This window comes from Carassius gibelio, chromosome A6, assembly GCF_023724105.1.
Source record: "Carassius gibelio isolate Cgi1373 ecotype wild population from Czech Republic chromosome A6, carGib1.2-hapl.c, whole genome shotgun sequence".
Lineage (NCBI taxonomy): Eukaryota > Metazoa > Chordata > Actinopteri > Cypriniformes > Cyprinidae > Carassius > Carassius gibelio.
Genome location: NC_068376.1, coordinates 21,751,668 through 21,765,611, shown reverse-complemented (window position 1 = coordinate 21,765,611; position 13,944 = coordinate 21,751,668). Strand labels below are relative to the sequence as shown.

At 35.1% G+C, this 13,944-nt stretch overlaps 1 protein-coding gene across 3 annotated transcripts in view; it reads right to left on the bottom strand.

Moving 5' to 3' along the window:
- The window catches only part of LOC128015698 (neuronal growth regulator 1-like), a 109,455-nt gene that overhangs the window by 43,890 nt on the left and 51,621 nt on the right, over positions 1-13,944 (bottom strand). For all 3 annotated transcript variants that reach the window (XM_052599749.1, XM_052599750.1, XM_052599752.1), the window contains exons 5-6: positions 4,417-4,537; positions 991-1,139 (exon numbers count right to left, since the gene is read on the bottom strand). In XM_052599749.1, the coding sequence (XP_052455709.1) occupies positions 991-1,139; positions 4,417-4,537 (270 nt within the window). The remainder of the gene's footprint in view (positions 1-990; positions 1,140-4,416; positions 4,538-13,944) is intronic.

The following is a 13,944-nucleotide window of genomic DNA, read 5'->3' as shown; positions in this document are numbered from 1 at the left end:
AATATGAGGGCGGATATAACATGCAGAGCTAAAAATAGAGTGATATGATAGGTTTCTTCATGCTGAGGAGAAAATCAAACACAACTTTGATTAGTACTCCACACCTTGTCTCTGAGGTTGAGGTACTCCGTTAAATATTAATGTGTCCCTGAATCCACCTTTGCTTCATCAATACTTATTGACCAATATTATAACAGCAATTTAGTCCCAGACAATGATGACCAGCTCTTGCATTTGCAATCTCTATAGATGTGGAGATGTGTGTGTGTTGTGGAGCAATTGCCTGCCATTTCTCATTAGGAGCACAGTAGGGTAGGTTTCCTTTTCATTAGCGATGAGGAAAATAAGAGGTACAAAGTAACTCTGGTGGGAGAAGAGGATGCAGCTTTCTGGTCTATTCTAGGTTTCTCGCATCACAGACTGTCGGTCTTCAGTAGAACGTGAAAAATACTGGAATTTTTCATCTCAGCTGGGTCTTTGATATGCTTCATTTAAAAGCAGGGGACTCAACTTTTCCATCTGTCACTTTTAAGACAATCACTTTTGTTGTTGTTGTTTTTTATTTTCATTTGTTTATCTTGTTAGCCCACTTACTTTTATCATTGACTCCAGCGACCACTGAATCAGAAGAACACTAAGCATTTCAAACAGACAGCTCAAAGAAATTGCATCTCATTTTAAGTGCTCTTTGAAAATGCTTCACAGAAAACTTCAGGCTCCAAACAATAGCCCATTTCACACAAAGTCTTTACTGGTAAATTACTGGTAAGTTACCGTTAAGAGATGATGTAGCTTTCAAAAATACCGGTAAATTTGTACCAGAAATTTACCTGTAAGTGAAGTTGTGACATTATCAGTAAATTACCGGTATGATGCTGTGTGTGAATGCAGAATGAAGATTACTGGTTTGAGCACAGTAACAGTGTATAAGAAAAAGTAACTACCAGCACAAGAAGAGTTAGCCAGGGGAGAGTAATGATTGTTACTTACGAATCAGAGGCACACTGGCGTTGGCTGTTCCCAACCTGTTGACGGCCACACAGGTGTAGTTGCCATAGCGATCCTGTGTCATGTTCTTCACTGTGAGAACTGATCTGGAGCTGAGGTTCTTGATGTCTATTCCTTGGCCCATGTTAATCCTGAAAATAAGACCATGAGTTGACATGACACGTCAAGCAGTGACACTTGCTGCAGTGTGGCATGCAATAAATCCATCCATCAAAACTATTTTTAGTACTTCTCATTCATACATGCTGAGAGGCTACATGGAATATAGTACTTTTAAAAATTCATTTGGTGACAAAAAAGATGATTAAAAGGTGTAAGACATACACTACTTTTCTGGGGGTAAGTATGGTTTTTAATACTTTTATTCAGCAAGCATGTATTACTTATTTTTAAAAAGTGACTTTAAATATATGTACACAAATTTGAAGACGCCCCCACACACATTTTTAATACTGATGTTAATACAATGTTTCTTGAGCACCAAATAAGCATATTAGTATGCTTTCTCTTTCTAAGGATCATGCAACACTGAATACCAAACTAATTAAAATGTCAGCTTTACCATTACAGAAGGAATCATTTAAATTTTAAAATACATAAAAACATTTTTTTTTACTGCTTAATCATATTTTTTATAAATGCAACCTTGTTGAAAAAAATCCATCATTTGTTTAAATTGTTTAGTTGTATATTTTGTACTTTGCTTACTGTATTTTCTGTTTAATATTATATTTTCTTTTTTCATTTCTTTTTTTATTGTTTATTTATTTATTTTTTGTTTACTGTTACTGTTTTTTAAAGGTACACGCCTACTTTATGATATAATTGATGATTAGAGTTTCTAAATAATCTACTGGGTTTTAATTACTGCAGGTAGCAAGAACCAGTCTGGAACCCCAAAGATAAAGACAATAAAGTCAAAAGGGTTAAACATGAATACTTCTCAAAAGGTAAAGGAATTAGCACCAAATAAATGTAAAAGCTTTTTAATACTATGAATTGATAGATTTAAAAAGTAATATTGTTCCTCTGAGGTGTCACACTGTTATGGAGGATGATAAAGCACTGATTCCTTTCGTCATCTATAGAACACTTATTAATGTTTCTTACATCAAAAGATGACAGGTAGATATATGGCAGTCTGTGAAATTTTACAATTGTCCCTGGTCCTAAGGGAACAGCCAAAGAGAAAATCAGAAGCAGAAGAATTTGCACATGGCTTGTAGCTTTGTTAAGGTCAAAAGTTCAGCTATAGCTGCTCTTGGGAGTCCTGACTTTAGGTCATCCATGTTACTCTCACAGGTAAAGCGATGTGCTGACCTTTTGTCCCCTAACTCTCAAGTAGCTTGTCTCCTGCTGACACTTACTTAAATAAGAACAAAAACTTTTCTTAAAACAAAAGACTACAGCTACAACTGTATCTGAGTGTTATATGCCATTACACACACACACACACAAAACTATTCAGAATCACCTTGCTTATGCAGTATAATATTTTGTTTAGCCTCAGTTATTAGCCAGCAATTACAGGAAAAAAGAATAATGTTCTTCACAAGTGCTTTTCACTGCATCTAATTTCAGAGACCCAACTATCTTTACATTTACAAAAATTAACATAAATTTAGTGCATGATTATCATTTTTCATGATTATTTTATCTTATACTGTAAAAACAAAACGTTCACGACTGTCCATAATTACTGTCTGTTTTTTTTTTATATTACTCTAATGTTTTCTTTTTCCGCATTGTTTCCTGCTTTTAGTTCAGCATTGAGTCAGCACATTCAGACAAATACAGTAAAACGGACAGTTTAGCAACAATGTTCAATGTAAAGCCTTAGATTAAGCAGAGAACAGACCGATGTCAATAAGCCTCCTTTGCAATTTGAATAAATTGAGTGAAGCCTATAATTACAATTAGCACAGTGTGAACTGCTGATTCAGATCGTGCTCAGCAAGAGTGGGTAAATGACGGGTAATGGGGTAATTTGGTATTTAAATTCAAGAACCACTACTTGAGTCAACACTGATTGGTGCGAAGACTTGGAATGCTCTATACTAGTGATGAAGTTATATAAACACACAATTAAAATGCAGGGTTAAGACAGTAAGACAGATCTTCCAAACATACATAGGCTTGTGCGTTCTTCTATGTAACTGTATAAATAATCACATTCCATAACATTTCATTCATTTGGCTTGTTTTAATACATAATCAAATATTGTTAACAGTTTTTTTTTAAATCAACACAAGTGATTTATTCAGTAAAAGACAAGATTATGTCTGTAGGTAATGTCAGCCTTAAGTGTGTTAAAAAGGGTATACATTTCTTATGAAATTGTTAATTAAATTCAGAAAATCTATCTATATATATATATATATATAAACACTGACAGCCACAGAAAGAGGCTGAAATGTTGTCAATAAATTGGAACAACTAGCAATGAGCCAGTGTTTTTCATTTTGTTGACAGTGATGAATATTTGCATATTGGCATTCTTTCTTGCATTCATTTGCATATTGAATTGTGATTGGTCTTACGTCTACTTAACCATCTGTGGCCAACTTTACAAAAAAGCACAAAGTGAAAGCCACATTATGTGCTGATACTTGTGCACAGTTGACAGAAAACTAGAAGCGTACTGAGTGTCATGACAATGACAGTGTTAAAAATGGATCTGATTTGACATTTAATTTCTTCAAAACTGAAGCAGCCATGAAACTATTGCATCACTGCCTTGCCAACACTGGTATTTCCTTCTAGAAATTCACATTTTTAGCCCTTTTTGGGCACTACAATTGAATCCCCCCACCCCCAAAACATAATACATTTAAACCAACTATTAAAATAATATATGATGCCCACTGATCAATTAAAACACCTTTTTGTGTTGCCCAAATTACTCAAATGTAACAGTTTGCTTCAGAGCACTTTTAAAAGGTTAGATTATTTTTTGCCAGAAGTGTATGACTTTGATTAAACATTTAATTAAAAATGATGGTTAAGTTGCAAAAGTGATTTTCACGAGCTTATGCTGTGCCAAGAGTCACTATCATTCAAAATAAGACTCTTTAGTAAGACACTTTGTAAAATTTGATAAGCTGCAGATCCATAGCTATTAAACTTATACTCCTAAAGTCTGTAATACAGCTTTAGATCAATGTTCAGCGATTAAAAAGTGCTGTACAGTTTGATTGTACTGTAATTATTCTGTGATTTCAACTAAAGAGACACACCTTTTTACCCAGACACACTCGCCACAAAAGCCTCGACCGACGCTAACCTTCTCTGTGGTAAGCATTCTGAATCATAGATAAACTCACTGAACATGTATAATGCATGATAAATTATCACTGTACAGGGTAATGTAAGCTGTAAGCTAACGAAGGCTTTTATCTTGGTTTTACCTTTTCTCTCCCTTGTACCACTCAAAGACTGGAGAGGGGACGGCTGCTGCCTCACATCTCAGCAGGGCAATCTGACCGGGTCGGACACCATGACTTCTCATCTCATGAATTGCTGGAGGAACTACAGAAAGAAAATAAAAACCAATGTGACTTAGGGGAAGAGTGGATACACACAATAAGTAAACTCATATATAAACTAACCCACAGAGAAAATTTTCATTTGCAGTGGTGCGAAAGAGGCAGAAATAAATTAGCAGCAAGATTCAGAGTGGTCAATGCGTGTAAATCTTATGGGTGCAATGCTGAGAAATACATTGGAGAAATGTAATTAACTGCTCAGTGATAAATTGTTTAATGGCCGTTCAAAGGCTGGGGAGCTGAGGAAGGTTTCTCTGAATATGTGCATGTAAAATGAGGACACTTTCATGTTCACAAATGCAGTGTAAATCTCTCTAGTGGTGTCAGCGAGAGAGCTTTATCTACAAGGTGAATTTTTATTTTCCAGCTAGTCAAGAAGCAACAATCCTCTCTCAATAGGAAAGAAAAATGTTCATCATACATAAATCTCGATTGTATATTATTTCTTATAGGAGGAGTAAACAGAGTAAGCTACTAGAATGGCGTGTGTTCAAATACAAAATGACATATAGAAAAAGGCTATGAAAGAAATAACACCATACTTAATATACACACAAATAAAGCAGGCCTGTACAGAATACTAAGTTGAACACAATATAAAAAAAATCTGAAAATAACTCCCTTCAAGCAGTAGATCCACTTATGTCTTTCTAGCTAGCGCTAAATTACTTGCTATGTCTGAATTTGAGTGGGGGACATTTATATTCCAGGCAACTCGTTCTTGGAAAATCACCTGCAAGTTATTGAGGTCTGTGTTCAGACTATTTTTTCCTGATTGCATTTTTGACATTCTCTTCTATAACCCCATAGTTGAAGGTATGAAGTTCTCCAGGCCTTCACTGTAATATGTTTCATGTTATCTGAGAGCTGGAAAAGAATTTCCACTATTGTCGTGAGAACAGTAACAAGGGATTTTTAAGAATGATTTTCTCAGACTTTTGGCTCCATAGTTACGTCACGTAGATATGTTATGACCATTTAACAAATGTGAAGGCATGAGCTTCACCACACTCTACACGGAAGTAAGAGTTTCTCTCATTTCAAGTATCAGGAAAATTAATTTCCAGCATTTACAAATCCAAGCATCTAACAGTATAAGTGTGAGAAAAATAAATCTAACTAACTTTTTAGTTAAATGACTCAATGTGAGGGAGAAACATTATTCACTGAGATTTAAAAAAAAAAAAAAACTGTTTACAATATTTTTGCTATGGATTACCTTTTTCATGTCAGATACCAATCATTTGAAATAAATGATAATTATCTTCACTAAATAAATTTCCATGTCTCTTTTTACTCCTAGAAATCAAAATATCACAATGTTTTCCAAGACTGTGAAAAACCTTGTATAAAGAATATGGATATCCATCATTGTAATCACTGTGTTGAGAAATTTTGTTCTGTGATATTGTGATGCTCATTATTTCTTCTCTGCACAGTCTCTTGGGAAGGTATGAAAATAGCAGTGTGACACATCAACGCAGCTTGAATGCAGAGTTTTGGCATATGTTGAAAGAGAAGTCTGTCTGATCCAGAATGAATCTTGTGCTTTGGCTGGATCATGCATTTACAGTACAGGCATCAGCCCATGAAAATGCCTAGGGAGCATTACATAACCTGAGCATCACAGAAGCAGGCTAGCATAAGATTTAAGGATAATATAAAATAAGAGATTAAAGGAACACATTGCCGATGACAAAGGCGAGGACAAATGACTGCTGAGCCTATAATATATGGGTGCAGAAAGGACAAGGCCGAGAGTGCAGAGAATTTAAAATCAAAGTGAACTGCTGTTCGCAATCCATTTTACTTCAGTAATCTGACAAATGTCAGTGAGTATGAGTAAAACATGTGAAAAGAGGAAGGGTGGGGTTAGATTGTGAAAGTGGGCACATGATACAGAGTTTGCTAAAACAATGCCTAATTTGTTATTTGGTAATTGGTTAATGTTGTTACAATTACAACCCCCCCCCCCTTCTTGATTATTGACTAAAGGACACAGGACACGACACACAGGATCTACTCACAATAAAATGTTTATGCATCAAGATGATAATGGGATTTAATTTTACATGGATCCTCATGCTGATAATTCAAATAAGTCAATACGTTCTTCAGTTACAATCATGCTATAATTTGACATCAGGTGTCAAAAGCAATTTAAAATACATGCGAACATATATTAGAGAAAAAAATCTGGCGTCAGGTGATCTGAATGCGTATAGATTTGAGATACCAAGTTCAGCCTTTAACAGAAAACTGAATCTCTAGCCCTGTTCACTTCAAACATTTGCCACGCTACCTGACATTTCAGTTGGAATGCAGTTGAAAAATTATTTCACACCTTCTCTGGCCTGTTAATCAGTGTGAGCTTGCTTTAAATGGATTTGGATGCTATAATCCGCATTCAGATGCAGAACCGGAAAATTAGCCAATGTGAGAGAATCCAAGTGTGCATTTACTAGAAGCATCTATGCATCTGTTATATGTATGTATATGCTTCAAATCTGCAAAAACACCTCCATATTGGAGGTTACACAAGAGGATTTCAAGTTAATTCAGCTTATGTGTTTTGCACATCTAAAAACAAGAGATCTGAGAGTGGCTGAAATCTGCTGGGGGTGAGATATGGTATGTATCTGTCTGTGTCATTAATCACTGAGATTTGGGCTGTATTGTAAGCTATTGGCATGCCTTGGCAGGCTGCCTAATAGCACAAGAGAAGCTGGCTCTGATATATATCCACATAGCTAACTTCTCCTATCTAACAAACCACTGCATCTGTCCTCACAGAGGGATGATCCAGTTCATTATAAAGCTGCATTATCAAGAACTACCCAGGGACGAAAACAACGTATTAGCCACAACTGCAACCACAACTTTTCACATTAATTAAAATCGTTTGAGCGCATATACTGCAGTGATAAAGGCTCCGGAGGGACAGAATACATGCAAGTCATCCAATTTCAAACATCAAAATATATTTTAAATCAGAACAGAAGTCAATGTATCAGCTAGTCTTTGGATACATCTTTTGAAAAAAAAAATATTTTGGCAACAAATACAATAAAATGAAATAATGTTTGAATTCCGAAATGATGACAAAAATATAGATTTTGAACAAAAAACATTTTCAGTTTTTATAACAAGAACCATAACAGCATACACAACAAAACCACTCACTAAGTACAGTTTATATACTGTAAATAGAGCAGATTATTTGTCAAGGGTTAAAGCGACAGTTCACCCAAAAATAAAAATTCTGTCAAGATTTATTCAACAACATTTATTTATACACTCATATTGTCCCACACCTGTATGACTTTCTTTCTTCTGCAGAACAAAAAATATGACATTTTGAAGAACAACTATCCATACAATATAAAGTCAACATGGCCCAATTATTTTGTTTTGAACCCCCATTGACATTCATTATATTTCTCACAGGTTTGTAACTACATGAGGGTAAGTAAATGATGACAAGATATTCATTTTTGGGTGAACTACACAGTTTTGTGTTAAGAGAGCATACTGTAAATCCTAATGTAATAATATGCATGAATGAAGAAAAATCCCTATTAAACCCATATGCACAGCTTCTTAGATTTAATTAGATTAGTCTTTTAAGGAGTTCTCATTATAGCAATCACACACCAGCATCGGCTAATGTAAAATCCTGGTGTAAAAACCACGAAAGCCCTACAATCCCAGTCATTTACAGGCTTCATAACAAAAGAGTGCAACTGTAAATCATTGGTGAGTTTCTAAGCTCGTACCAGATGGGAGGGTCTGAAAATAGCAAAGTTGGCATGAAAAATGGATGCTGCGGGGCTTACTGTTTGACAAATTTGCCAGTTGCGGCTTGATCACAAACGCAAATTAAAACGACAAGGCAGAGATTATGTTTTAGAATACCTGTGAACACAGCACCTCGCAAATCAGTGAATATGTCAATATATGCCAGACAAGGTTCTCAAGGGTTCAATGCCTTTGTGATTCGTCTTTATGCACAGATTTGACACATACAAAAAATGCACCTGGACTAATTCAAAATAGACTGCTATTGAATTATAATTTTATTGTTGGTATATGTAAATCTAGGATTGGTATAAACTGATCTTTCAAGGGAAAAAATTGAATAGGAGCACCAGTTAAATCAAGTTAAATAGGATGAAAATTATATATATATATATATATATATATATATATATATATATATATATATATATATATATATATATATATATATATATATATATATATATATATATATATATATATTAGGGATGCACGATAATATCGGCACAACATCGGTATCGGCCGATAAAAGCTTAAAATGACCATCATCGGTATAGGCCGATATGAATATTTCTGCCGATGAGGCAAACCGATATTCTCCAAGTGAAATAATTGACCTGTTTTTCAGGTGTGAATGTCTGTCTACATTTGTAAAATAATACATTTATGGTAGAATCAGTACAGAAGAGATACATGGATTTCTCTTCAGTAAAATTAAAGTTTAAATATATCAGGCGAAAATGTTCATATATATCGGTATCGGTATCGGCATCGGCATCGGCCAAAATTATTTTGAAAATATCGGCATATCGAATATCGGCCAAAATCCAATATCGTGCATCCCTAATATATATATATATATATATATATATATATATATATATATATATATATATATATATATATATATATATATATATTATCACACTGAAGCCAGAGGTTAGTGGGTTGAACTGAAATGGCATGCTAATCCAGTTTATTATTTTTCCTCTTAATAAGTTTCATAACATCACAGCATGTCTGACTTTAAAGCTCACTGATGTTGGTGTCGGGTGGATGTACAGAATGACTAACTGGCACATCTCCAAACCAACAATAATTAATTTATCACATGACGCTTTGGAGGAAGGGATGATTATATAGTCTTGCCCCTTTATCCTCCCAACAAGTATAACATGTTATTTTAATTACGAGATCAATTAATAACCCACCTCTTCAGCCAAAGGCTAAAATGAGTTTTCTTCACAATTAAGGAATGGACTCATCAGTCCATGACTTATCAGCTTATAAACAGAGAGACTGCTTCAATTGCTGTCTCCAACTCATTGTCCTATTCTGTTCGCCAGCACTGGGTTTAGCGGCTAAGATTTATTAATTCGTTAAGTTTTCCATTTAAAATTCAAGAATAACATCATGCTCTTTCTCTAACACATCCAATCCTTATAAATAACACTCATGGTAAGGGAACACGTGCTTTGTATGCCCCACAGAGAATATGCACTGTGGCGAAAAGTATTGAGTTGAATGAAAACATTAACCACAGTGTCACAAATCTATGTAAATAGACAAATTGGCTTTTAGCCTATTATGCTGAAGAATAGGAGCCATATTGTCCTGTGCAGTGAAGATGGGCACTCGAGACAAGCCGTTATTTGTCTGTGAAGTCTTATCAAAGGGGCATAATTCATAAAGTCATCTATGTAAATGCATTACTGTCTTCAGTTATCATGTGCGTCAGAGGAACATAGTTTGCAGTTTTAGGGGGCGACTGGTTCAATCAGTGACTCACAGCAAATGGTGAAGGACAAAGCAATATGTGTATCTAGTTCACATAAGAACTACATTAAAGACGGGACTTTTTGTGGTTATTGAGAACTACACAGGAAAAAAAAGTAGAAACATGGTTTTTTAAATATACATTTCATTTATTTATTTCGTTTTGTTTTTGTTCTTCACAAAAGATTTAGAAATTGCCATAAAATCTATTTGTAAATAATGTTCCAAATTGTTGATGTCACAAAAATTTAGGTTCCTTTGAGATTTTGTTTTGTTATTTTGATGCATTTCCCTGTTATAAATGTAAACTTTCTGTCATAATATTACTTTAATTACAAAATAGTCATATATGGATGAGAAGAGACTTAGACCTTTCCAATGATATGTGTTTTGTCCTTGTGAATGATATCCAATTTCAGATGATTGCTAAAATATGTGATATGGAAAATAGGCTTTAAAAAAAGAGCACCAAGCTTAAATGTGAAATATTTAAGTTGAAAAAATGAATTATATTTTCTTTTAACATACTCCAATAAAAAAATTTTTTCACAGTATAAGCAGTACATACAGCAGTACACAAATGAAATAAAAAAATTTAAATACAGAGGATTATTTTACTCAAATTTTGTGTTTTTATGCTTATTATAGCGTTGCATCGTTAGCTTAGCAATAGCAACTAATTGAAATCAGAAATCAATTGCTGCCTTTGATAGCAGCAAGGCAGTGCAGTGGGTTTTGGAACAGAGGTAATGTCATTCATTGATTTCAAAAGCCTATTGTAAGCCCCGGACAACTGTTGACATTGACTTCTTCTGGCTAGTTTTCATGCTAGGTTTCTATTAAAGTAAAATGACACTGAATGCCATCCAAAGGCCTCCTCCATATCCCTCTTATCCTGTCTTGCAGACAAAGAGGCCCTTTCAGTGCTTTACAACATTCAGGAATTTTCACATATCTACATTTGCCATTTCTTGACTGGGAAACCTTCCACAAATTCAGTCACACGTCAAATCATACAGAAATGACGGGTCACTATTGAACTGTGCCAAGTAACAGTGCATTTCTTCTTTGATAAATCTCAATGTTCCATAAAATCGGGCCTTGCTTTTAACATATGCTTGGTTGGCTGCAATGTACTGTATAGCCCAATGAATACAGCTGTACAAGCTGAAATTCTTTCAGTGATACGAATATATCAAGTCATAAATGCGTTGTGTCCATGCATGAATATAATCATTAAAATTATTTTTTAAATATATTTTATTGCAGTTAATATTTATTTTATGTTAAAGGGTACATAACATACACAGTTTCACCTAATCTCATGTTAATCTTGAGTACCTATAGAGTAGTACTGCATCCTTCATATATCCCTCATATATCTCATAAGTCTTAAGTTTTATCATATTTGTAAAAGTAATATACAGCTTTCTGTGCTGATTTCCAACAAAATACAGAAATCTGATGCAATTGTACTTACATGAATGGGGTCTTTTATCACAGGGATGGCTCCATGTTTTAATAGCAAATGATGTGCAAATCCAACGTCGACCTGGGCCTTGTCTTCAAAACATTCATCGCTCAAATGACCAGAACACACAAAAGCACTTGATAAACTCCGTTACTGCCCCGGAAAAACAAACTGCATCCACTGTTCATGTAAAGCTGGGTTCTTGGGGAAGGTGAACACGGTAAACTTTCCATCACATCCAAAAACGCAATTATTTGGAGGCATTCTCGAACAAATCCTACGCAGCGCTGCCGACAATTTTGAAGCGCGTTGATGTGCGCGGTCTCGCTCTCCTCTGGCTCTATGTTCCGCTCTCGTCTACGTCATTAGATCCACGACCAAAAAAAACCAGCCGAAACTTGTACCAACCCGCAAGTACTACATCACTGCGCATGCGCAGTACTTTCCAGTTTCGGTTTTAATCCGATTGATGTGTTTACATGTGACTTTTTTATTTCTGATTGTGTTTCTAGTCCTATTACGATCGGAATAGTAGTGTCCATGTAAACGCAGCTACTCTGAACACCTCTGAATACACTAAACACCATTGTACCCCCCCCCCCCTAAGGAATTTTTTCCCATGGTTTTAGGTAACTACAATAACTAAAACCCTTATGACCCTTAAGTCACCTTATTGCATACTTACCATAGTAAAATCCCCAAGCATTCAGTCAGTGACTGAAATTTTTTTGGGGCATTTGAAAGGCAGGTTAAATTGTCTTTGGTGAGTGAAAAGCAGGCTCAATTGGATTAAGCAAGGGAATGACTTGGTTTGTCAAGACTATTCGTCTACTGGGCTCTGAAAAACATTCATCTTCATTGCAGCTTACATTACATTAATATGCACTCACATCAATAAAGTCAAGGGAGACAGAATTAGCCATACATGCCTGGGGCATAGCACAGAGCCATGACTCACAAATAGGGTGCTATGCTTTGGATCACAATCACTTCTTTTGTCAGTGTTCTCTGATTTTCAAACAGGTGATTTGGACATACCAGCTTTGCCTCTGATCAGTTTATCCTGCTTCTCGGCTTAATGACAACAACAATGTCTTTGGTCCTCATGTTGAGAAACTCCAGCAACAGACTCGAAATGCAAATGCCTTAAATTAACTCACGACTTTCTGACAGCTTTCTTGTGCAACAAATAAACAAACAAAAATAATAATGCAACAAAACAGACTTGGCCAAAAACAACTGGCTGAACAGCCTATTTAAAATGGAAAGAATGTATAAAAAAGGGAAATTAATTGCAACATTGTTCACAGATTGTTTAAATAACCTCAAATGAAAGTTAAAGCTGCACTATAACCTCTTAGTCATTGACTATGTTTACACAGTGTGCAGAAGTGGTCTCTTGGCCTCATTAGAATAACAGGAAACCACCATGTAAACACATCAATTTAAAACATGGACAATTACAAGTTTTGCCACATTACTGAAAATATATAACCTATAGACTTGGTTGCAGTTTTTCATGCAATTACAGTGAATGGAGACGGTTTGTTTTCATATCCTCAACCAATTGTGTGAGTTTGGGGCAGGGCTATTTGTTCAACCAATGAAAGACGGGGGATAATCCAGGAACCTTTGAAGTTTGGTTTATTACCGCTAATGCCAGACAAATTCTAAAATTTCAATTTGCTTATTATTTGTGTTCCTGTAGCTCAACTGGTAGAGCACTGCGCTAGCAAGCAAGCAAGCGCAAGGTTGGGGGTTTGATTCCCCGGGAACACATGATATGTAAAAATTGATAGCCTGAATGCACTGTAAGTCGCTTTGGATAAAAGAGTCTGCTGAATGATAAATTTAATTTTAAATTTAATTTAAATTTATTTATGATGTTTATCAGACCAGGAGATTTAATGTATTGCATCATGTTTAAAAGGTACAAAACAAAAACAAAAGTGCATAAAAATATATGGTCTGCAGTTCAAGATTAAACATCCATTAAAGATACTAATCATTCATGCAGCTATAGAGCTTAAATCAACCTTTTACGCAACACAATAACACCAATCCCTCTCTGACTACTAATTCCTTTATAAACCACTGGGAGGTTTAAAAGAAGGTGAAATATGAATGTAAACAGACTATGTCATTTTTTGTCACTTGCAGAACAAAGTGGTTGTTCCAGGACACATTAGCTCAAAATGTGTCTTGACAAAATGACATATGAAGCAAAGGCATTACATTGCCGCTTCAGAGCTCTACCAATTGCATTTTGCATAAATATTCTAACATCAGTGAGCTACGTGACACCCCCTAATCTGTCTTATTTATATATTTCTTTTCCTTGATGT